At 45.1% G+C, this 25,771-nt stretch overlaps 1 protein-coding gene across 1 annotated transcript in view; it reads right to left on the reverse strand.

Moving 5' to 3' along the window:
- Positions 1 to 4,606: 4,606 nt before the first annotated feature.
- SEC31B (SEC31 homolog B, COPII coat complex component) overlaps positions 4,607 to 25,771 on the reverse strand; it is a 28,481-nt gene continuing 7,316 nt past the window's right edge. The window contains exons 8-26 of the mRNA XM_054382242.1: positions 25,026 to 25,187; positions 23,011 to 23,163; positions 22,553 to 22,783; positions 21,044 to 21,118; positions 20,381 to 20,464; positions 19,350 to 19,458; positions 18,749 to 18,927; positions 17,936 to 18,062; positions 16,659 to 16,804; positions 15,280 to 15,453; positions 14,508 to 14,684; positions 13,597 to 13,807; positions 12,887 to 13,213; positions 11,891 to 11,929; positions 8,852 to 8,907; positions 7,479 to 7,625; positions 6,972 to 7,088; positions 5,514 to 5,585; positions 4,607 to 4,786 (exon numbers count right to left, since the gene is read on the reverse strand). Of these exons, the coding sequence (XP_054238217.1) occupies positions 4,607 to 4,786; positions 5,514 to 5,585; positions 6,972 to 7,088; positions 7,479 to 7,625; positions 8,852 to 8,907; positions 11,891 to 11,929; positions 12,887 to 13,213; positions 13,597 to 13,807; positions 14,508 to 14,684; positions 15,280 to 15,453; positions 16,659 to 16,804; positions 17,936 to 18,062; positions 18,749 to 18,927; positions 19,350 to 19,458; positions 20,381 to 20,464; positions 21,044 to 21,118; positions 22,553 to 22,783; positions 23,011 to 23,163; positions 25,026 to 25,187 (2,766 nt within the window). The remainder of the gene's footprint in view (positions 4,787 to 5,513; positions 5,586 to 6,971; positions 7,089 to 7,478; positions 7,626 to 8,851; positions 8,908 to 11,890; positions 11,930 to 12,886; positions 13,214 to 13,596; positions 13,808 to 14,507; positions 14,685 to 15,279; positions 15,454 to 16,658; positions 16,805 to 17,935; positions 18,063 to 18,748; positions 18,928 to 19,349; positions 19,459 to 20,380; positions 20,465 to 21,043; positions 21,119 to 22,552; positions 22,784 to 23,010; positions 23,164 to 25,025; positions 25,188 to 25,771) is intronic.

The following is a 25,771-nucleotide window of genomic DNA, read 5'->3' on the forward strand; positions in this document are numbered from 1 at the left end:
AGGACAGCTTCTACCCTCTTGGCCCTCTTGTGGCCCTGATTCCACAGCCAGCTGGAGACATAAGAAAAGATGATGTGGAAGCTGTTTCCCATTTCCTTCCCCATCCTCAGCACATGGCAGGCTGAGCTACCACATCCCTCCCCTACTGCCCCACATGGTTGCCCTGTGAAGGCCATGGCACAGCCCAGGATGTGCCCTCTGGGCATAACCACACCTGTTGAAGGGGACATGCAGAGTATTACAAGCATGAACCCCCCACGACATGCTTCTTTCACTGGTAGAAAATGGCGACACCACAGCTGCAAAATGTGCTGACCTCAGCAGCAGGTCAGGGCGGAGGGGTCCCCCTCCCTGGCGCAAGGAGCCCTTGGCGGTAAAGGCGCTGCTGCCATTGTGCGGCAGGATTGGATGCTTCCATGTATTCATTTCGGTTTAATGAAGGCACATTCCTCAGAGGAGAAATATTTACATTCAGCTTCCCAGGTGGTCACCTTCACCCAGATGACACACAAACAGGCAGCCCCCCGCTCCCTTTTCCAATCCAAATCTCTTTAGAGGGCTCAGGGAGGAGGGGAGCAAGGGGAGGGGGCTGCAGAGGGAGCAGAATAGAGAAGGGAACAAAATGTTAATAAATCAGCCAGCCAGCCCTTTTCCCCTCCCCTCTGTGGAGTCAATGGAAAGTGTCATTTCACATGCTAATCCCCCTCCGCTCTCTTCACAACACCTTTTCCGAAAAGTGTTTGGGAAAAGTCCTTGTGGCCCGTTTACAGCTCCCTGCCGCTTCGGATTCCTTCTTGTCTAAGGCCACGGCCCCTGTGTGGGTCTCTCCCTCCAGCAGGGCTCCTTACAAAAAAAATCTCAACAAAGACTTTGGAGTTCATCAGCCTCCCACTGAAATTCACAGCTGCTGAACAAACTAATCCCCTCTCTTGGCCTTTCTTCCTTTCAATGGGTTCTTGGCTTCAAAGACACTTTGGGAAAGGACTTTGTGGGGACTCACACTGCTCCTTCAATAGAAGTTAGTGCAAGCATTATCTTCAGAGCAAGTGGCTTTACAAACAAATACTGCCTAACAATCTCTGCCCCTCCAGCTCCCCCAAACACACACAAACCTAGCCTGCAGACATGATGTTATCTGCAACAGGATTAGAGCTCTATTCCCTCTGCCCAGAGATCCTTTCCTACAACAGCTCCCCAAACTCTTTGTCAACCCAGAGACCTTTTCACCCAACAGAAAATGTTTTCTCTGTCCAGTGGTGCAGAGATGCTGTGGCAGCATGTGCTCACATAGGAGGAGGTAATGCTGAGGAGCCACTGTCCATAGACCAGATGCTGTTAGCAGCCAGCAGACATAGTGCTATAAATGGAGAAACACTTTCTAGTGGGGCTGTATGGACACATATATACCTACGTACACACACACACATCGCACCGGGGCCCCAGAGGTAGGCCTTCCACCACAAGCCTCTCAAAGACCATCAAGTGGGTCACCTCACTTCCCCCTGCCTATCAAGAGTTTTTAGGGATGGTGCTTACTGTGGTAAACTTGAAGCAAAACTGAGCAACAGTGGGACAACAGAGCAACAGGACAAGCAGGAAGGACTCATAGCAAAGGCAGGATAAACAGTCAGTCTCTGCACAAGCCCATGGGTAGTGGGAGCTGTGTGTGCTGAAGGGAACTAAGGTCAAAATGCATCTGAGAAATACATGGAAAATCCATGCCTATTTCTCAGTGGTACAAGTCTGAGTTAATGAAAGAGGCTGCACTGCACTGGATCTGTAACTGGATCCAGAAAGGTAGAATCTAAGAAATACCAGGTTTATTAAATTCTCTCAGAAAGCCAAGACTTTCCTTATATACTCACTGAGCAAATATATGCCTCTGGGGCTTACCTGCCCACTTGTGTTATGACCCTTTCTGTACCTGTACAATTGCTGCCTTTGAAAATCAGTTTGCATTTCTCCATGATGATGGACAGCTGAAAGGCCAGACTGGTTGCTAACTGACTCCACACTGAGCTGCAAATGCTCTGCAAGACCGTCCTGCTTGGTGTTTGCCTCTGCCAGCATCAGAACTAGCAAGGGCTGGTTTTCCATGAAAGTGTATGCTGTGCTTGTAACATCCCAGAGCTCTCATAAACCCTGGCTCCTTCCCAGCAACGATCCTTCAAATCTTCCCCATTCAAACAATCTTTCACAAACTTTACTTACTCCCAAGTTCCTCAACCCTGTGCCAGGTAACACAGTCCTGTGTATTTCAGAGTTTCATGTGTGCTGACTGGCTGGCCTGTATATATACATACTAGCTAGTCAGCTGACAGCAAAAGTGAACCAAACATTTTTTGGGATTACATCAGGCTTTTTGCAGAAGTTGTTTTGCTTCCTTCCTAACTTTATTTCAGTACCCACATTTCACCTCAGCCTTCTTACCTCCTTAACAGCTCAAATGAAATCAGCTAACAGATTCAGAAGTTAATAACTAATAGTAAGAACTAACAATTCAAGGTATGAATCTGATTTCCACACAGGTCAGATCCTCATCCTAGTTTAAGTGGCAAAGCTTCAGGGGTGTAATGATAATTTCCACCAGAAGATTTCACCAAGGGCTTGCTGACTTACTTCCAGCTCCCAACATCAAGTGTAAAATTACTAACACTGCTGTGATTCCCCATGAGAACCTCAGCCATCCTAGGGACCTTCTTGCATTTGATGCAGAAGAACAGTCAAAACTGAGGCAGGGTATCTGGAAAAGATCAGTTCTCTGACCCTGCAGTCTTCTAGTGGGTAAAGCCTGAGGCCTTACCACAACAGGACAGTTGCTGCCCATACCAGCAGAGTCCAGAATTGGGTTTGTCCCACCCTGCTCTCAATTGCCTGCCTCACCAAAGCTAACAACTCAGCTCTCAGTGGGTGGCCCTGCAGATTGATGGAAGTCCTCTGTAGCCAGAGGTGACAAGCCAACAGAAAAAAGCTAGCAGCACCACAAAACACAGCTTTTATTTCTCAGTGCATCAAACCGCAGCAATAGAAACAACACAGCAGCAACAAGGAGGCACTTTGACCTGGAAGGGGGGAATGAGACATGTCCTCTCCCTCCCTTCGCTGATTCTCCTCTCTCCTATGTCTCATGGTAGAACAGGCTGATCCATGAGAGTCACTGAACCAGAGGCTCACGATGGCATTATCACTCAAGCAGCAAGCATGGGAAGCAGGGCCTGTCTGCAGCCAAAAGCTGGAAAGAAGTCTTGCTCCCAGACAGAGCCCAAGGATCACTCTGCCTTGTTAGCATGAGAGGAAGGCAAACACAGAGGAAGAGAGGGGAGAGACACATGCACAGATGTGTCCTAAAATCCCATCTGCCTTCCCAGACTTCTTCAGGACAGATATACTTCATTCACCTATTTTACCCCAGAGAAAACGCCACAGTAATGAAAAGCCTCAGCACAGCCATATCCTCAACCTGGCAGCATCACCTCTTGCAGCATATTCTTACCACCACAGTGCCAAGGGGTCTTTGAGAACTACCTTTCTATGTGTTACTGTAGGAAGAATTAATGCACTAGGAGCAAAGAGCTGTCTCCTGCTCATGTCTGGACTGGTCAGAGTAGCTTGAGGGGATTCTTTATGGAAACTGAGCAATCTCTGTTTCTGTTAAAGCCCCTAGACTTTATGAAAAGCTGAATGTGGAAAGCCTTCAGATGACACTAGTGGGCAAAAGGTCAACTGTGCTAACATAAAGGAAATGAAAAAGGCCAGGAGCCAGAGGGGGTAGCTTTTATCCCAAACCCAGAATGCGATCGGCTGTGGGGAGCCTCACACAGAGCAGTCAAACCTGCTAGCATTCCTGAATGTGAAAGTCCTAGGAGCTGGAAGGGGAATCAGCCCTGATCCTGAAACATAAAAGGGCTCAAGCCTACAGCTTATGGGAGAAAAGACATGAAAGAGAAGTGAATATAGGATAAACAGAGAAGTTGACTGTGAAACAAGAGGGCTGGGTGATGAAGAGTGAGAGAACCAAAGCCAGCCTGGGATAGTTAGCCCTAGTTGTAGAGGGATATGAGTGCAGAGGGGTGAGAAGGTGAGTTAAGATGAGAATGAACAGAAAGGAAGAACCAGAGGACAGATCCTCAACTGCAGCCCAACAGAGCAGGGATACCACAGCTACCAAGGGAGCCCAGTTATCATTCTGGCAGTTTGCATTGCAGTAGGGAATAGGGCCTGAGTCTCTTCTGCCTGGTGGCACTGCAAGTGCCACCCTGTTTGTCTCCTAGAAAAAACAAGAACACCAGCCTGGGAGAGAAGGAGTTTCCCCTTTCTGCTGGGGATACAGGGAAGAGAGAAGATCTCTGTGCAGCCTGAAATTGAGATCCCTGGGCTGGGAAGCAGCCTCAGGCCAGTAAGAAACATGAGAGAAAAATCTCCAGGAGTTCCAGGCACCAGTGGGCTGTCTGGAGAGTGGATGGGGCCAGGTGCGTTGGCCCAGCGCGGTTCAAGAGACTGCCACAGACTTATTTCTCCAGAGGCAGAAGAGTCCACAACCTGCAGCACATTCCTGGTGAGGGAGTCCATCAGCTCTTCATGGGCACTGTTACAGCTGCTCCACACTTTACACATTCAGCTTGCCAGCAATTGTCATGAGGACTTTCAGGATGGGCATGAAACCAGACACCTCACTGAAACTACTGCTGCTCACCACTTGGGTGTGAACCAGCAGACCCTGTTGATAGTTCCTAGCCTCCACGCAGCGGGCAATTTCATGAAGACCCATGAGGATAGTTGGAGAGAGCTGTGGGGAGGGAGCAGAAATGAGTCAGTATGCTCAGCACCACAATGCAGACCCCCCCTCCCACCACACCCTTTCCTCCTATTCACCACACCCTATCTAAACAACACCTGCACATTCAAGCACCACCAGAACAGATAGCCTGCTTCCTCCCTCCATTTCTCAGCCTACAGCAAACATTAATCTAATGCCCAGGCTAGGTTACAGTGAATGCAGGTCCCAAGTAATGACAATTCAGCATTAATTGAATATCTGATGTATCTGAGGAGGTCAAAGGTCTGTCTAGCACAGAATCCTGTCTCTGTTCAAGCCTAATATAGATACTCCAGGTAAAGGTGTATGTTAAAAGTATTCTTCCCTTGATAGCTAACCCTTTACCAACTGGTATCAGCTTCAGAGTTTTCTAAGTCAGAGATAACACTAGGTTCATACTTAGCATCTATGCCCAATTGTCCTTTCCCAGTTGGAACCTGTCTACATGTCAGCATACCTCCTGAGAGTAAGAGCATTCTGCAAATGCAGCTTTTCCTTACACTATGTCTGGGCCAAGGTTAAGAAGAAGAGATAAGGTTGGCCGGAATCAAGGTACTCAAGGTGCACTGAATCCAGCCATCTGCCACTTCCCTTTCCAGTGTTGGTGACACTGGGACAGACAGCAAGGCCCACAACCCAGTGCAAAGGTGGAATCAGGAACCCATCTGGACGACAAGGAATGGTGACATCTACTTACTGCCTGCTCGCGGAGCTTCTCGTACAAACACTCCAGCCGCTGCAATGCATCTTCCAGCTTCCTTCGGGTTTTCTGAAGGAAACAGGCAGTGCTAACTCTGTTGAGCTTCAAAGCCATCTCTCCCAGAGCCAAGTTGTTCTTGCTCAGTCCTTCCCCTCCTCTGTTCTACCCACGACATCTTACAATTCAGCTGCATCTCAGCCTATGCCAGCCAGGAACAGTGACACAAGCCAGCCATGCCCTCACTGGGCATGCAAACATGCACACATTCTCTCCACACGACAGGAAGCTGGACTGGCCCTCTTTCCCATCTCCCACTGTAGGCTTTCCTCCCTTCTGCCAGTGCTTGCAGACCACACGACAGAGTGATGACTTCCAAAGCTTAAGGAACATCCACTGGTTGACCCATGGAGCATTTAGACAGCCTCACCCTGTCTGACCTAAGCCACAGTTTGTTCCCAGTCTCCTTAAGGGAGAGAGGGAATATCCTTCCTATTCTAGGTAACCACCAAGGAATGAGCCTGAGTACTGAAGCTCTGCTGGGACTGATCCCAATAACTCCACCTTGGATAATCCACTCATAGGTAATTATACTGTGGATAAAAATGCCTGGTTCTGGGCAATGCTGGGACAGGCAGCCTTAGATGCTCAGGCACATTGCAGTGCTGTACCAATCCAGCTCTTCATCCTCCATGTCAGTCAAGTGTTTAAGCCCAAACCAACAGGCTTTCTGTCCACAGAAGGAACTTTTAGCTTATCTCCCAGAAATTGCTATGCTGCACTCTCAGAAAACACAGAGCAAACATGCTGAGGCTACTGCTACATACAAATTGCTTGACTCTAGCAGTTTGGCCTCAGTGTTCATTGCCACACCCACTAACCAGGGGTATTCTGGAAGGCTTCACAGTGTCCCCTGGCTCTGGGAAGACTCAGCAACCAAACACAATACTGCAGACACTGCTCTTCTGCTTAGAGGCAGCCTGACCCTGACACATTCACGCAGCACAGTATGGATGCCAACCGCCTTCCAGGAACCAGGGTGAAGAAACTAACAGTGACTTGATACAAAGATTATCTGGCTTTGTCTTCCAGCCAGGGTATCTCAGCCTTTCCTTCTCAGCTCTGATGATAGCTGGTAATGCCACCTATGCAAGAACTATCTACAGATCAAGCCAGTGAAAAGGACGAATTAGCTGTGTCATTTCTTCTTTAGTCAGAGACAGAATGGACAGAACCATTGATCCAGACAGGCAATTAAGCATAGTGGATAAATGCTACAGAATGCATCTCAGTTTCCAAGAGATGGGCAAGCCTAAGCCCTAAAGGAAGAAGACAGATGGAGATTAGCTTGGTTACAGGGACAAGACTCTTCCTCTCTTTTCCCAGCCAGAAGAAGGAAACACCAGTCAAACATCTAAGAAGGCAAAAAAGCCAAAGATCAGAGAAAGGATGACTTACTGGATCAGTGGCGACAGCAGAGCAGCGTTGCACCAACCCTTCAAATGTGTCCTTCAGAGCCTGGTGCTCAGGGGGCACCTCCTTCCTCTCAACCCTCTCCACGGGTAGCTGATGATACTGACAGAAAGAGAAGCAGCTGAATGAATGCAACAGGAGCATGAAAGGCTGGCAGATTCCCCTCCTGAACAGAAAGAATTTCACTCCTTTGCAAACCCAGAGAATATCTGGAAGCACAGAGTTAGATTCTCATCTTCAGACTGTGGTACATCTTCAGGCCTCTATGAATTCCCAGCTTACAGCAGGCTGATAAGTCTGCCTGGCCTCCATCCCTCTCTCCCAGCTGTACCTGTATACTGAGGCAGAGATGTCTTACAAGGGCTACGGAACACCATAAGCTCTGTAGCTGCCAAGTGATAAGAATCTCAAAAGCTGAGTTGTTTTAAAGCTGAGTTGTTTTTTTAGTTGACAAGTAGACTGGCTGGGGAATGTCTCACTGTCCCTGGGTACCTGCAGGCTGTCTTCCTTGGGTGCTCCCGGGGGCGACTGGCCAGATTCTTGCAACCTAGACAGGTGAGGATGGATCCCTTGAGGCTCAGATGGTGGACTCATTACTGGAGCTGTGATGGGGGCTAGAGGAGTAAATTTCTCAGGCAACTGTCAGCAAAAAGAAACAAACCAAATTTAAAAAACATGTTAAAAAAAAAAATCAAGAAAAACAAGTCCAAGGAAGGAAGGCTGGTTACACTACACAGTCAAATTCAAATTCCTTTCTAACTTTCAGAGTTCCCAGTTCTCAAGGAGATGTGTAACACATCCCTGTTCTTTTAGCCCCCTGGCTCAAAGCATGAGGCCCTTCCTCTGGCATCCTAGATGAACAGTCAAACCATCAGCAAGAAAACTCCTCTGGAATTGTTCAGACAGATCTGCTGCCCCTGAAAGCAATGGTCCTCAGAAAGCTGCCTTGGCTCTGCGACGGCACGAGTCCTGAATGTAGAGATTAGTAGCAGTAAAGTGTCAAGAGAGCAAGTGTTGGGGAAAATCCCACGACATGGGGGGAGAATCCTCTTGCAAACACTTCACCGTGCCCCTGCTAAGCCAGAGAGTCAGGACAGATTCACTTCGACGGGGCTAGATCAAAAGGAGATGGCTTTAACGAGAGGCTAATCCTGTTGTAGTGAGCACAGCCTGAAGCAGGTTCCCAGCTACATTGCCAGAAAAAGGGCGAGAAGTCTATTCCAAGCTACAGAAGAGGAGTAGGGGGTGGGAATGATGCCAAAGAAGCTTCTTGTCACACCTGCCAATAGAAAGCAGTGATAGAAATGGGGTACTGAGAGCATTTTTTGCAGAAGAGCTCAACTCACATGTCCTCCAGTGTAATCACAAGGCAGAGAGCAGCAGTAGCTCGCAGCTATACCTGCCCCAACTTCTTGCAGCAGAAGTGCCCTAACAGTTGGTATCAACATCTGAGGAAAATGACTGCGGGTCTCACTGTGCTGAGGGGAAATACCGCCCCCAGCTGTCAGGTGTGAAGTGACAGCAATCTCCCCAAACCCTGTCAAAAGTGTGTGGGCAACGGGATAAGATCTTTATTTCTAGCAACAAGTGCCTGTAGTCAGCCTGGGTAGTACTGACAGAGGACGCAGCACCACAGATGATAATCGTGATACAAAACAGCCACCCTGAAGAACAGCATGCTAGTTTCGATGGCAAAGGGTCAAGATGACTTAGGTTCCAGTTCTAGCTATGCATATGATGCATAAGGAGACAGACCAAAATGGAATGAGAACGTTGTGTGACATGGAGCATTTACAGGAATGTGCCTGTTGCATGAACCTCCCTGGCTAAAAGACAACTGACACATAAGGCAGCTGAAAGCTTACCTTTTTCTTTTGAGGGCCTCCTCTTACAGTAGAGGGATCAGTCCAAGATTCTTGAGCTGCCAGAAGAAGAGACAAGGCAAAAGTGACTTCGAGAAGGTGGCCACAGCAACAATTCACAGTTGCTTACATGGTTTGGAACTTCCCTCAGCAAAAGGGCCTATGGCTCCAATTCCTTCATCACTGCACCTTCAGGCCATTTCAACCAAGGAACTGCAGGCCCAGCTCATGGTCCCAAAGAACTGCTTTTGCTTCCTTTTCCCTTTCACAATTACATTCTTGGCAAAGAACTATGTGCACAGGCTTCATGAGGTGATGTCTGATGAGACTAAACTGGCACACACCCGTTCCTACACAGAAAGCTTTTTTGTATCTACCTGAAGCTTTCTGCATGGGCTGCAAAAGTCAGCCTCAGCATCAGGCCTGAACTTTGGTTCTCCAAACCAAATTCTCCAAACACCGAATCTAGTGCTGTGGTACCCTAACAAAGGCTATGTTATGGTTGACAGAGGGCTTCCCCCAACACTGGCAAGAGTGCCTCATAACAGTCCACAGACATGTAAATTGCTGTGAGGAACAGGGGAAGAGTTAGGGTGGGTTGAATTTTCTCCTTCTAAAATTATGTTCAGAACAAAAGCTTAGCAAAATTTTCTGGCTTCCCAAACAGAAGGTAACAGACTTAACTAGCAAATGCTCTGGGAGCAGAGTGGTGTCTCAGTAGATGATTCTATGGTATCCAGGCTCTAACCTCACTCTAGGCAGTTAAAAATCCATCAGATAACACAACATCAACAGACTTGTGACCACAGTACATTTTGCAAAGGTCAAATTCCAACTACCTTTGCTGCTTCTGTCCTGTAAGGGTACCTCAGTGCTTCTTTTGTCACCCCAGTATTAATAACCTCAAGCCCATGAGAAAGGAATAATCTGTGAGAAAGTGGCATAATTCTAACAGGCAATATCAGAATTGCTGGAGCTCAGTGCCACACTTAATGAGCCACTGATCCTGAACTGAGCTTTAAAAACCACAGGGGAAAGATGCAAAAGGTGCTTCATTATTTTAATTACCTTTATTATTAAAATTCTGGCAGCCTCTTTTTGCCCTCCCTTTTCCCATGATTTCAAGACTCTCTCTCTGATGAGTTTGGATCAGTAGTTTAATTAAGTTGGCACTTATTTCTAAACTTGGGGATTCTGTGCCCTAGAACTCTGCTGGCCCCCACCGAGCCTGTGGACTAGAGTCCCTGGCACTCTTCCAACTCAGTAGCAATTTGAATCCTTGCAGGAAACAGCTATTTAAATTACAGCCTTTAAGCCAGGCATTTAATCATCAAACATGAGACAACAGGACCTTGCTGCATTTTGCTGGGATGAAACTGACTCTCTTGCCTATGCTACTTGTGAAAGAGGGTTTCTCACCAACACACAGAGTTCCCCATGGCAGCAGTCTCCAGCGATATTTGTCCTAGAAAACACCAAGACCATCACAGGATGGAGTCAGGGATTATCCCTGCCAGCCAAATAACATGGTGCTGTCCTTCACCCTTGTTCCCAATGCTCCCCAGTAAGCATGGGACTTCTAGAAGTGGAGATCTCTCTTCATTGCACTAGAGAGAATGTGTTCCATGAGCTGTTCAGGTCATGATCAGGGATTTCCAAAGCAAGCAAGTTTGGCGTGGCAGATTGAGTGATCTCACAGACCCTTTCCATGCTGAAGAAAAGTACCCATCAAATCCAGAATAATAACAGCAAGGGAGAAAACACTTTTTAAAGGAAGCCATAACGGAACAGGTTGCCCAGGGAGGTGGTAGGGGCCCCATCACTGGAGTTTCTTAACACCAGGGTGGATGGGGCTCTGAGCAACCTGATCTAGTGTGAGGTGGATGGATCTAGTGCCCATGGAACTGGATGATCTTTGAGGTCCCTTCCAACCCTGACAATTCTGTGATTCTGTGATCTGGGCATTAAAACTGGGGGTAAATGCAGCCAGGAGAAGGAAACTTCTCAGCAGTGAATTCTCATAGGGCATCTTCAGCCTGAGGAAGTACTTGAAATCCTTGCCATGGAATCATCTTGGGGTCTTTTGTTTCTCTGCTGAAGGGACAACTCCTTTTCTAGAGACTCACTCCACGCAGCAAAGCTTGTTTGGTGGGATGAGTGGCTATTCAGTACTCGGATTTCCTAAATAAATCTGAGAATCCCTAAACAATCTTTTTGCGCCTGGCAGACGGTCTTTGGCACAAGCAGCAGTCTGTGCAGAGATAGCCCACTAAGACATTGAGCCTCACTCCACTGAAAACATAGACTGGAAGACACCTAATCTCCATCATTAGGGAAACCCAAGGACAGAAATCAGCACGGAGCATCAGTCAGAAAATCTCTGCAGTCCAAATTCTTCCTAGCAGATGGACTGAGATTTAAAGCCAAACCTCACCTTGTAACTAAGGCCAAAAGGGCTTTCTAGTTCCCCTTGGAATACAGCCTCCAAATTCTACTTTGGAAGCTCTGCTCCACCACTGCTTATGCTGGGACCCACCTCTTCCAAACCACCTGGGGAAAGCACAAGCACAAGCCAAGCCATACATTATTCTGGGAGTCTAACAGGGAGAACACTAGACAGGGGTTACAACCATGGCCTGTTCCCTGCCTAGAGAACCAAGAAAGGAAAAGGGGCTACTTCCCTGCCCTGCTGGCCCAGCAACTGCCTGAAGGGACAGAGACTGAGAATGCTCCGATTCCTCTAGGACTAGATGAAAGTAGAGAAGGAAGAAGCTAGAGCTCCTGCTTTCTGTAGCCAAAATCATCAGTAAGAGTACAGCGCTTTCATTTCACTTCCAAACATCCCTAGCTGCCACTTACTAGTCCCCAGAACACTATATCCACTATCCCAGCTACGTAACTCCCCAGGCATGCAAGGAAACAACAAACAGCAATGAGCATGCGCACATGCACACACAGTAAAATGTGAGCAAACACTCCACATTTCACTGGAAGCAGCAACATTGTCTCCCCCACGGATATGGAGGCTTCTCTGGGTACTACCTGCATGATCCACGTGGGGATCTAGCCAAGGGAAGAAACCTGTAAATCAAGGCAGGGTGGAAGAGTCATCATCACCAACAGCTTTTACTTAGTGAGTAATGTCCCTGGACTATTATCCCTGATAGATTTTCAGGAGGAATTTGTCCATCCTTCACTTAGAGCCTTTGCACATAGCCTCCACAGGCTTCACACTGTGGGATTTGCTATCCTTGGTTAAACCCAGCTCAGCAAAGAATTCCAGGTGGAGGCAAAAAACCTGAAAGGCTCAAATCCTTCATTCTCAGAATACACATGGCATCTGCTGAAAAATCTAAGTATTGTCAGCCTTGTTAGGAATCTCAATAGCCTGGCCAGTCCCGAGACAGCAAACAATAATTAACAAGCACCAGATGTGGTGGAGTTGTGGGAAATAGAAAGAGGGAATGCTCATCCACTGGCAGCTAGGTCCAACACTCGCATTTAATTCATCATACAATCAAGGACTTGACAGCACTTGCAGGCTGGCTTCAAATTACAGACCCAGAGGGAAACGGCTCAGGTCTGGAGCAGTGCGCAGAGGAATCCAGAGAGCACCCTGCTCTCCCAGCATTTCAAATGTACCTCCTTGTGTAAGCAGGACTGGGGCAAACAAGGCTTACACTAGGCCTTCCCTAAGCAACACCCTCCTTTCAGCCACAGGTGCCTCTGGAGCAGATGTCTCTGGAGTAGATGACTACTGGGAACCTGAAGAGAGAATCTTGTAACCATGACCAGGGAGATAGAGCAGCTAAACAGATTGAATAAAACTGCCATCACTGCTGTGTTTCATCAGCTGAATAGGTTGAATAAAACTGTCATCACAGTAAGACTGAACACAATGTGCCTATAAGGTTAGCCTCAGCACCACAGCCAGCCTTTATGGTGATTGACAAGACCTCAGAAGGTCCATGTCCATTATGTACTGCAAACCCCATCCAGAAGCGTCCTGAACACACAAATCACACAAACACTACTTACCTGTGGGAGGAGGAGGAATGCTGACTGCTGGCAGGGGCTTAGTAGATGGAGCTCCAGGCCCTCCCTGAGGATACCCCATGTTCATGGGGCAGTTGAAAGGTGCTGAAGAGAAACCTAGAGGAGACTGGCTTGCCACAGGGAGAGGACAAGCTGCAGGAAGCTGAGATGCTGGGACTGTGGCTGGAGTGAAGAGGGTAGGTCCAGGTGGTGGAACACCAGGAGATGTCATAGGCAAGGACTGTCCTGGCAGAGCAGGTTGGCTGGGGAAGGGAGCAGGACCAACAGGTCTGACTCCCGCTGGTCCGAATGGCAGAGACTGTGACACAGCTACAAATAAGAGACTGTATCAGCATTTCTTATTTCATGTGCAAACTACTTCTGATGTTCTCCTTCATGCTAGTTAAGTCTTCCCTTCTCCAAGCCATACTCTAGAATATCTATGCCAGGCATATCCCAACCCAGGCTACTTAAGTCAAACTCTGACACAGAGTTAGCTGTGGTTTCTCCACCCCTGCTCATTACACCAGTGGTCATGTGGCAACTGTTGATAGAACTGAATGTGTCACAAGCACTGACAAGCCTCTCACACTGCTGACTTGTTCTTTGCCAAGTACAACAGGCCTGTGAGGAAGAAAGTAGCAGCAATACATGTCCAAGGCTTTAGTCTAATAAAACCTGGAGAATGGACACAGCTATTAGGTGATGCTTACCGGGCCCTGAAACAGTTGCTGGAACCAAGCCCAAGTTGTATTGTGGGTAAGGAGGTCCTCTATAGACACTTGTTTGTAGAACTGTGCTGGCCTGAGGAGGGGCAACCTGGTGAGGTGTCATTGATGTTGCTGGCACTGGCTGAGTTGTGAAGAGGGAAGGCACTGAAGGCTGAGAAGGTGCTGAAGGGGAAAATGATGACTGATAGTTGGGCTGCAATCAAAAAAACAAAGAACTTGCAAATGGCTGACACAGTCATGTGCATAAACACACAAACAGATGCATTTTCTATCCTGTCACTTCTCAAGCAAGAGAAGATGCTGCTGCTCACAGCGCCCTGGATGGATTGGATCAAAGGCCTTTCCCATCACATAACCTGCTCAAGAAGATGAGCACCCCACCCTTCACTGCATTTTCCAGCTCTCACAAGGACTAGTCTTCAGAAGCCAATTCCCATACAGTGACTTCCTGGAAGCATAACCAGAGGATACAATGAAGGAACAATAATGAAGAAGGTGCAAGAAAAATTTCCTCAACATTTTCCTGACAAGGAATTAAGCAAGAACTGAGATTAATCCATATTACATTAATTTTACTGAGATATGAAGGTGAGGTGGGCATAGGAGAGTGAACTACAGCCCTATTTTCCCTCAGTAAGTGAGATCTCAGTGGATCACTACACCTGTAACAGTCACCTCCGGTGACTGCATGTGGGACAGGGCTTTGTGAAAATATGCCACCTTTGGATTATCACAGAGCTTGTGATTGCTCCAGTGAATGACATCACTGATGAGTTCCTCAACACCAGCAATCTGTGTCTTCTCATATTGCTTCATCTGCTTTCCACAACCTAGTACGCCTTCTTTCCTCTCCCCAAGCCAAGAACACCTGAGTATCTGAGTTTAAATCTTACCTTCTCTGGATGTCTGTGCCCTGTTTTGTGGGCTGATCTTTCAGGTGTGGCTGCTGCAGATATGTGTTTAACAATACCCACGTTGACACGAGTGTAAGGAAAAGGAGGTGGCTGCTGATCACCCACATTCTCTCCTTGAGCATGGAAAAGCCGGTCTCGGAGCTGTTCAATCAGGAGCTGAAACAAACTATGCTTTAGGAGAAGTAACTTGAAAGCCTCAGATGAAAGGTGCCAAGGAGACATTCAGAACTGACCCTGATCCAAAGCACTGAGTAGCCACCCCAGTAGCCATCAGGAAAAAACCCAACCAAACTGTAAGCGGCAGTCTGGGATATCTTCTGCCATACTCCCACGCAGAAGAAATCACACTGATCCTTCTCCCAGTCTTCAGACTTCTCCCTCCCCAGCCTCTACCCACATTTGGGCCCTAGGCAGATTTCTCTCAAACTAGAAGGTGACTTTCCTATTGCCCTCCTCTACCAGATAGCTTCATGAATAGATGCAGCTTCCTTGGAGAGCCGCTTCCCAGTATTGCTCTCCAGGAATTATTTTACACTTATGTATCTCCCTTGCTTTTCCCTGAATCAAAGGCACTACAAAGAAAAATCAAACAAAGACCAAAAGCCATGTCCTAGGAAAAAACCCCACACCTGTCCCCTCATGTTACCATAATTCAGGTGAAACCTTAAGTCCCAATGCATGTCAAACCCCATGTCATACATTTTTCCCTCCCATACACTGCTCTCCCCACAGCAACTCATTTCTAGCTCACCTCTTTAGAGCTGCTGGGTAGGTAATTCATTGCAGCTGCCAAGCACCCTTGGGATGCCAGGAGACTGGCATACTGGGTGATTCGTTCTGCCAAGACAGGGCCTGGTGCTTGTCCTGCTGTGCCTCGGAGCATCTCAATGGACCTGCTTAGCACCATCACCTTCTCTATGAGATCCTGCATAAGCCAGGGGGAGGGAAGAAACAGACCACTCAGAATCTGACTTACTTTACTGTTCCATCCCATGATGAGACAATACCAGAGAGCTTTCCCTACTTTCAGCTGACATCAGGTTTAATCTGAACAGAAGCTACTCCACTCTGCAGCAGGTATTATCACTGTTTCCTCAGGTGCACTTTGTGGAGAAAAACAGGAATCATGAAGCATACCCTTACACTGCTACATTTATGGTAAGATGAAAAAAGCAAATCAGAAGTCACAAAGACATTATAATCAACTGTGATCGTGTTTACTAGGAAGTTACTACTGTAACTCTACGATTTAGAAGCTGTCAGCCTGGAAGAGGAAGGATTGTAACTGTAACAGAAGAAATTCACTAGGAAAAACTACTAGTGCTGACAGACCAGAAGGTTTTTAGCTATTCAAAGCTCTTTCAACTCCTAGAAATCAAAGTAACACTTATATCTTTAGAATAATACATGCATCATTGGCTGATAACTGGTAACTGGGAGGAGGCCAGTTTCTAGCATTACTAGGAATGCTGAATCTGCCTTTTTGTTGCTGTTATTCACTAGTGGGGTTGAAAACTTGGGGAACTCTGTAGTAGACAACATTATCTGCAGACACCTGAGTGGAAGACTTGTCTTGTCTAGTTCATTCCAGCAACTGGTGGACACAATAGCCAGGACTGCTTTCAGTGTAACAGACAGGTAACAACACAGATTCTGGTACAAGCTGTGACTTCCCATACACGATCATGCTACTTGCAGGGAGAACAATACAGCACAGGCTTTGTTTTATTTTGCCAAAGGCTGTTCTGAATGTACAGCCAGATAGCTGAAGCATTCCAGTTAGACATGAAAGCACAGCAGCAAATGTACTTCCAGGCAATTTCCAGTACAAACTTGCCTGACTAAAAGAAAGCTCAGAGATGACATCAGAATACGAAGACAGGCAGGTAAGCCATAACTCCTGTCCATGTCTGGATTCATCTGCAATGTCATCAGTACTCTCTACACATACAAACCCTTAACATTTAAGAGTGCAAGTCTCCTTTAGATGCAAGCCCATAATCCAGGTTAGAAGGAGATACCTTGGTGACTACAAACAGGTCTCCAGATACTCTGATGGGGTAACATAAACAGATCAGGGCTACCAGATTGGCCTAAAGAGGAGTCAAACCAACATTATAGCACCTGTACCTGCAGGGCAAGGGGTGATGAAGTCTCATGGGTTTTTACCCAGCATTCCACCAACCTCTCCACATTGCCTGATGAGATATAGCAAAGGCAGGCATCATTGGACAGGGCTGCATCTCCCTCTGACTCCAGGCGGGCACCCAGCATGTCTAGAGAGGAAGAAACACAGCCAACATTTAATACAGTCACTTTTTGAAGAGGTCATAAACTCCAATGTTCATCTCAGCAACCCTACTCTGACTCAAAGCAGTGACAGCTTTGGATTTGCACCTAGTTCTCGGTCAACAGAGAGAAAGAGGTATCATTAAAGAATCCCAAAGCCAACTTGGTTAAAAAAAAAGCAGCAATTTTTTACGTATTTGTAAATTTTTATGTCTGCCCAGACATATAAATGAAAGAAAACCCCTTAGAAATGACAGAATAATTCACTGAAAAAATCCAATGCTTTTTTTCCCCAAAGAGGTGTTGGAATCTCCAGGCAACAGCAGTGTCCAGTAGCAAGAACAACTAGTAACCTGGTAGCTGTCAATATTTACCAAATGCTAGGCAATAAATGTGAGCAGGACCTAGCTCACTATCACCACCACCACTTTGCACCCCTGCAATCTGGTCTGTAAAAGATGTCATGTTTTCTTGCATCTTGAGTTGTGTCATCTTACTTGTACAAAGTGCAGGCATTTCTCCAACAGCACTTAGCTGTTCCCATCAGCCAGGAGCTAGTTCCCAACTAAGCAACGTGAGTAACTTAATCAGATTCATTCACTAGATTTTCTCTGAACTCTGACTCTCACAAGAAGCAGTTGCTGAGCGTGTTGGACTGTTAACAGGATGAATGAAACTACTGGAACCATGAAACATTCACTAACCCCTATTACTGAGTTTAAAAAGGGGGGCAACGTGCTGAAATGGTAAATCTCTTTCAGATAGAGTGAAGCCACCTCACCTTTTACTGCCAAGTAAATCCCATTATCCCCAGAATAAAATAATAAATATAACGCTCCTAGTGTCTCATTGTAGTGCCTATCATACTGGGGTTTTATTCCATACTATTGGTAGACATTACAGGAAATATCAGCATATATAACTCTACTCTAGGATGCTCACCTACAGTGTGCATGTCACTTCTCCTAACTCAACAATTCAAACTTATTTAATGTTCCAGCTAGCTGCAATGAATAAGGAGTGCTTTCCTTCTTCAACAGTATCTACTTCTTTCTGTAAGCAGTCCAGAATTGCCCTCCCCTAAGACAGATTGTATCAAAACATATTACACTGCATACCACAGAGCTGGGCATAGTCTTCATGCTTTGAGTATGTTAGCAAGATGGCCAGTGCCTCCTTCCAGCTCTGGAGATCACATGTGCAAACAATGTCTTGCCAGTTCTGCTGCACAATGGAGGAAAGCAGCTGCAAAGGAAGCAGAAGGTCTCTTAGTCACTGAAGACAAAGATTACTGCTTAAGCAAGTGCACCCACAGGGATAGCTCACTTTCAAGCACACTTCCCACTATACAGCAACTATCGCACTGTACATTAAAATCCACCAATCTCAGCATCCCGATATTAACAGTAACTGGAACCTGATGCCTCTAAAGAAAGATTAAAAGCCCAAAAACCACTTAAGAGAATATGGAAAGAGCTGCTCTAGGCAAGACTGAAGATCTAGTCAGCACATACCCTGCTTCAGAGCTGCTTGATAATGACAATATAGTTGTATGTTGGCATTATCAATGACAATATAGTGTTTGGATACCCCAACTCCTGTTATGCTTCCTCATTTGTCAATAAGCTATCATCTTCCTAGCTGGCCTGTAAAGGGGCAGCATGCTCCACAGGTTACAAAGCATGGAGAGCTGAGGAAGAAGCCACTTGATTTTCAAAAATGGAACACAGCACACAGACATTCTAGGTGAACAATATGAAGCTGTCATACAACCACCAAGAAATTACAGTTAAGTGCCTAGCCAAGAGGAGATGCAGCTTCTACTGACTTTCTACTTTCTACCAAAGCATTTCTACATATATTCAGACAGACATCTGCCAAGATATTGCACAACTTCCCCTGCTCAGTAGGCACACAGAACTGGCACTTACCAGAGACAGTTTTGTCTTATGCTTTGCAAAGTAGCGTTTCTGAGTCTCCTTTAGGAGGTTCTCCCCACCAGCTATAGCCAAGATGATGGCATCAGCAAAGCGCTCTGCCCGCATGCACAGCTCCACTGCACCCTCAAAATTCCCCAGCAAAAGGGCCTGGCTGATGAGTCCATCTGTATCTACAGAGGTGAGAAGCAGAGTCAACCAATTGGGAGGCATCATCCAGATGAATTGGTGATGCTCATTTTAAAAGAGCAGGCAGTAAAAAAAAAACAAACAATAATGTATGGAAACCCAGCTAAAAAAATCTGAAAACTCAAAATAGGCTTTTCACCTCAAAAAAACCCCACTGACTTGACAGTATGTCTTCCATCACCTAAAAGATTATTCTATACTTTTAATGGGTCTCTTATCTGAAGAGTATATCTTGAACAGTGCGGAGATACGTTGCATGACACTGGGAGGGGTCATGTGTTTATAAGTATCCATCTGCTGGAGTGGACCAGATTCTTCCTGGTATCTCTAATTTGTTTTGGAGGTTTAAGTTTTCCCTCCTCTCCTCTTTTCCTAAAAGGGCAGAAAGACATTTCATGGAACATACCTTCTGTGACAGGAATCTCCAAAGTGCTCATATTCTGGGGGATGAGGTTGTCAAAAAAGGATGAAGAGGAGGAAACAGTAGCTACATCATTGCTGGAATTTATCAAAAGCTGTGCAAAGAGTGCAAGAGGTTAATTAATTCATTGAACATACAGATCTTGCCCAAAATAGTTTAATGGATTATTAAGTGGGATGGGACTACTCTCCATCTGGTTAAGCATGCTTGTATAAGTCTTGGAAACCCACCATGCTTCCTGTCACTGCTCTATCACAGTTTCACCAGGGCAGCACTAAGAGCAGTGCTTTTACTGAAAAAGCTTAGGAGATAGATGGTATAAGACATGCAACACCAAGAATATCACTGGCCAACATTCATCAACTCATCTGCCAGCCCTTGAGCAACTAAGAACAGAAGAGGGACAAGCCCAACAAGTGGTATCTCTAACTACCAGGTAGGATCACAGCCATGCTTGGTGCTCTATTGAAATTCAGGACAATTGCCACCCCTCGAATATCTCACCAAGTCTTTAATGTTTGTGAAGAAGATTACCAATTTGAGGATAGGGGGTTAGAGGAGCAAATTTACAGTGCATGGTGAACCAGGCTTTGGAAAGCATCTGAAGATGGACATCCCAAGATCATGTGAGGATACTTTTCTTAGGACAGAGGTGAAAAATGAAAGAAATGCAACAGAAATACCATAGCAGAAGCTTCACAGAGAACATACAGAACTGTAGCATGAAGATAAGCTCGGGTGAGGATAATTCTATCACTGAAGAAATCAGCACTGGTGAAGCAAACCATCTTGCAGTGTTAACAGGCAGGAGTCCATCTTCATTATTCACTGCTTTGTTTTAAAGCCAGAAGGGATTGCTATGATCATTTAGCATGACCCTGTGTGGGTCTGACAGGACTATGGAATGCCCTCTGCAGTGCCTGCATTGAGCCCAACAATTTGTGTTCGGAATTAAACCTCCCTGCTCGTTCTGCCCTCCGCTGCTCTCCCAGACTGGTAAGACGCAGAGGACGTACCTGATCTGGCTGTACTGTATTTGCCTCATCTGCCTCAGGAAGGGGCTGCTTATCCGGTATGCCATTGCTCAAACACGAGGTGATCTAGAAAAGTAACAGATGTTCATAGAGTTACTGAAGTTAAACATCCTGGCAATGAGGCCACTAGGTGACTGGCACAATTACCCTGGCTCTTTCACTGGTTTGAAAAGTTCTACCTCTCCCTATTCCTGGCTGGCTGCCTATCAGAGGTTACTTAACCCTCTTCAGAGCACTGTTCATGTGGATGCAAGAGTTTCCTCCCCTGCAGCTCCATTAGTACTATATCAGACTTCATTTGTCACCCTCTTCCTGTCTGGGGAATCTCCTAAGATGCAGATCTGGATGCTAGAAGAAGCTGTCACAACTGTACTGTTGTTATGTACTTCCCAGAGCACCAACACCCAGAAGCAACATAACTGGGCTCAAGACCCTTTTTTGGTATGATCCAGGACAGCTACAGTTATCCCCTTTGAAGTGCTCATATTTGCTTTCTAATGGGGGATACTTGAGGTGCCTCTCAGCTGAAATTTCATATAGTTTGCTCTTTGTGTGCTATGAGATGATTTGTAGTAGGAACCCTACAACTCTGCTGCAGCAGCTTTAGCCCTGGAAAGGTTTCTTTCTATTGGATAGACCCCTTACCTTTTTTTTCAGATCTTCTTTGCTGTAGCCCAGCAGCTTGAGGAGTTTCGTCCTGGATTCTTTCTCCAGATTCACCTGATTCCCAAAGGATATTGAAAAAGACATGAAAATATGTAAAATCTTAAACGTTTACACACTACCGATGGTTGTCTACTTCTGGCAGCAGCAAGGTTTAAAGGTCAGTTTATAGATAAAGAACTCAACTATGGCAAGTCCACTCAATGTCTAATGTGGGAAAGTCTCAGGAATTTAAGTTATAACCATGATAAAAGGGTGAAATTCAAGTTTTTCACATAGTTACATAAGAGGTACAACTGCCTATCAGGGCTACAACTGTATGCATACTTAGTGTACTTGGTCACTAATTCCCTGAATGGTGTAGGGATTACCAAGATAATATTTTTTCAGAGACAGTGGACTGATTTGAGTCCAGATGAAACTGAGACAAGGTGGTTGCCTGAACTCCTAGCTGGCTTCACAAAAATTAGTTCACTAATTATTACAGAAGCTCCTTGGGTGGGTATTTCAGACAGACCCAGAGACTGCCATAGGCTGCATATAGCCTAATCGATCAGTGCTACTTGTATGCTTCAAGGCATGATTAACATTCTGCAAGGAGAATCTATGTCAGTAAGTCCCAGGCTGTTTTTTCCACAGGACTGAGCAAATTGTACATGGATAATATACTTGTAAACACCTGAAACTGTTATTTCAGATGTGAAAATGGTCATGCAGGACAACCTTTCATACAGAAGCTTGGTCTGTAGTCTAAGACAATCAGTAGTAAATATCTTTTATGTCCTGGAGTGGTCTCCCAGGACCACAGGCCAGCTAGATTACAAAAACTCTCTAAAATGACAATTCATCGTATCTCATCCAATGCAGCTGAAGACATTGTTGCAACGATATGTGCAATGGAGACTACTGTCTGGCAATCCAATTCAAGAGACATGATTTGTAATGTAATACCATAGTAGAAGATCCCAAGATTTCACCCCTCATACAGTCTGCCTAGGAGTGCCTGTAAAATGCTACCAAGACTAACCCTTGTCCTTCTTATTACTAAACCCTTTTATATGATCAAATTATCAATGAAACCATTATCCTGTGTAGGGCTACAGCCAGTCCTCATGCCACCAAAGCTCTCTCCCTTATTACTGGGGAATCTCATTGCCCATTCCAACTTTGCCTTGAGAAATAGTAACAGTAGAGCTCCACAGGTAACAAGACAAAGCTTGGCAGTGGGCTGAGATGAGAAAATCCTGTTTAGCACCTTGACAGGAAGCTCCAACAAATCCACAGAAAAGACCATTCCTACTGAAATATAAAGCAACCTCCAAGACCTTGACTGCAAAAACTTTTCTTTAGACAAGTAACTAACTAGCTTCTTCAGTTCCATTTTATAACTTAAAGAAAAGGAATATAAAAGGCTAGGAGGACCACAATGAACACATTCCACCCCAGGATCATAAAAGAACTGACCTTTGTGTTTCAACATAGCCATCCTACCTTCATGAATTTCCAAAGGTTCTCATCAAACGGTAACTTGGCTGTCTGGATCTTGCCTTGACAGTAATCAATTAGGTTCCCTGACTGCAATGCCATCTGCAGTTCTCTGGATCGGAGCAGGAATTCAGTTTCAGTGGTGACTTGACTGATGAATACCTGATGCTGGTAGGTCTGCTGCATTTGCTGTCCAGGGGCTTTGGTAAGACCAAAGGAAATAAGTTTTCCTCCAAACTGAGAAAGACAGAGGGAGACACAGTAAGCATTCTTACACATGAAGGCAAACGCAAGTCTCTTAGTTCTTAATTCAGCAACCTGAACTCAAGCTCCAGCTGTGGTAACGATGTGTTTGGATAGTAGGGACATTGAAGGAGTTCACATTACAAGCACTTCAGCTGAACACTGATAACCATGACAACACATCTATTACATTTTAAGCTAAGGAAGCTCCATTCACTTACTGCAAATGAAACCCCCACAGGTCTGCGAATCCACTTCGGTGGCTTTTTTAATGGTGGAATCAAGGTGGTCTGAGCTACTTGTTCTGGCACCTGCAGAGGTGGAAGTATCTGTCCTGTGCCAAAGGGATCCAGGTTGTTGAAGGAGGAAGAAATCTAGAATCAGATGGAGAAAGGAATAAGATATAATTCAATTCCTCTCTGTCCTCAATAGTAAATAGCTTAGTAATTAGTTCCATTTCTTGCTGATGAAGAAAAAGCTACTAAAGCACCTCTTCCTGGAATTAGCACCAAGCCTTTGGCATTTACAAACAGTTACGGAAATTATTTTCAAGTAATTTTTCCTTTCGCAAGATGCAAATTCCCTAACAAACACTGCCTGTCCCAGCACCCAGCTCACAAACATAAGTTACAAAATTACTTGTTTTATGCAAGACAGTGACAACATATGGTCAACAGTTGTTCAACTTATTTCTTGTTTTGCTCCCAGAGGAAAACTGACTCCCTCTCTGTTGCTGGAGTCTTTTGAATAGGATAGTTTTAAAGATTGTCTCAAGCTTTAATAGCTTAGATGAGGCTGGTGACATAATCTCTTCAGACTTTCTTGCCCAGAAAAGAAAAATATCCAAAGTGGCCTCTGATCTATATTTCTGGCGTTTAGGAAATCAGTGAGCACACATACAACGCTGTTTACAAGCATTCTTAGTCATTAACATTGTTGGCATAGATTTGTTGTTTGCTAAAGATAGCTCTGGTCAAGTTTGACTGCATCATATTTCATAGCTCAATGGCTTCAGTATACTCCAAAAGAAGCGACACAAGGCTCAGCAAGCTAAGGTTGGGAATCACTAGCAACACCTACAGGTTTTGTCTCTCAAGTCTTGAGGGGAAATGAATTCCAAAGAAGGACCATTTCCTAGAGGAACATTTTATACCTAACAGATCACCCTAAACTTTAGAAAAATAAATACACGGTACTAGTAACACCAACCACTAGGTCTTCAGCAGAATTTCTGTCCTGGTAACATGGAATCCAGTGGAAAGAGACCTACTGGTCACAAACTCCTCACCTTCATAATTGACATTATCTCTTCCTATTTCTGTTGTTACTTGTTATTCTATTTATCTAGGAGTTACTCTACTTTCTCCAGTTTTGGAGAGTGGAAGTGTGGTACGTGCACATGAAGAATGCACAGAAAGAAAATTCTCCATGGGTTAAATAAATCCTTAATCTCTTACAGCTGTGGCTTGATAAAGTATTTTCTTTCTCTTGCAAATCCTATGAAACTGAACTCAGTCAGCTGTAAATTACTATATAAATAACATTTAAGCCGGCTCATACGTATTCTCTTAAAACCTGTATTGTAAAGCTTTTGTTGGCTGGGAGAGAAGGAAGGAATTAAAAGACTAGTCATTAGATTAAAAGTTTAGACATTACTGACATTTAATTTGTTCAGGGTTTGCCAATCTATTCATTGGCTAAGTAATGGGTTTCAGTATCAAAATATTAACATGCTCCATGTTATAGTCAGCTGATTTGAGGAAAACTGCAAATAGTGGCTTATAAGCTACTTTTCAAAATTCTCTTCTGAACTAATAGAGAATAACATGTTGGATTAATTAGTACCAATGTATTTAATTTTAACCTAATGACAAGGCAAAATTGTTGCTCTAAAAGGTGTGTTCTTATTTATTTTCACTCTAGTAATAACCATTAAATATATATAACATCGAAACTACACTTGATCTGGGTTCTCTCTACACACTTTAATGAACTTTACAAGAAATACTGAGACAGCTTTGTCAAGAGGTACTGTAGACCATTTGGGACCTGGTGGATATTAAATTCCCATACAGGTAGCTTCTGGTTCCCATGCCATACAGCTCTATATATCCTGGTGGGTGGGACAGACCATCACTGAAAAAATCCCATTGTTAAACATGTGCTTCTAATGCTCTCAGAAGTCAGGTGAGTACTTGCCAACCACCAAAACCACAACATGCTCACAGGACTCTACCTTGTCAGCCTGCGTCTTCCGCTGAGCTTCCAAGTTCCCACCCATAATAGAATAAATGTTGATCCACCCATCAAAAGTGGCAACAGAGAAGACTGAAGGATTCCTAGGACACCACTGGACATCAAAGCACCACTGACTCTGAACGGGCAACTCATAAACCACCTATCACAGAAAGAGAAAGACAGAAGTATAAGTAGTCCCTTACTTTCCCCAAATTAGCTGCCCACAGTAATTATGTCATACTTTATTTACACTTCACCATGGTACACAAGTCTCTTATTTTTGCTTCTCAAAGGATGCATTGCAACTGAGTTACAGCACGTTGAGGCCAAACAGCAGAAAGCCACAGAAATCTGTGATACCATAGGATTCTGATTGTAGAGCAAAATGCAAAACCAACAAGTCAGTACTGTCACACCTGCTGTTAACCAAGGGAGACATACCAGAAAACAACACAAGAAAATCAGAAGCCAAAAGGTGTAAGGAGCAAGAACAATGAAAACAGAAAGAATAGTCTGGAATAACAAACTTGACAAGGAAAGTAGAAGAAAAAGGTAGAACAACAAAAGAGGACTCTAATAGCTGCAGATGAACTATGATGATACTGCAGCAAACAATGTTCTGGTCTAACACGCAAAAATCCAAAGTCCAATTTATGGCCCAGTCACACACTTCCTGCATTATATTGGGCAACACAATAGCACAACCCTGACTTTGAATCTCCAGCCTGTAAGAGACAGAGATTT

The sequence above is a fragment of the Indicator indicator genome, chromosome 7 (assembly GCF_027791375.1).
Source record: "Indicator indicator isolate 239-I01 chromosome 7, UM_Iind_1.1, whole genome shotgun sequence".
Taxonomy (NCBI): Eukaryota; Metazoa; Chordata; class Aves; order Piciformes; family Indicatoridae; genus Indicator; species Indicator indicator.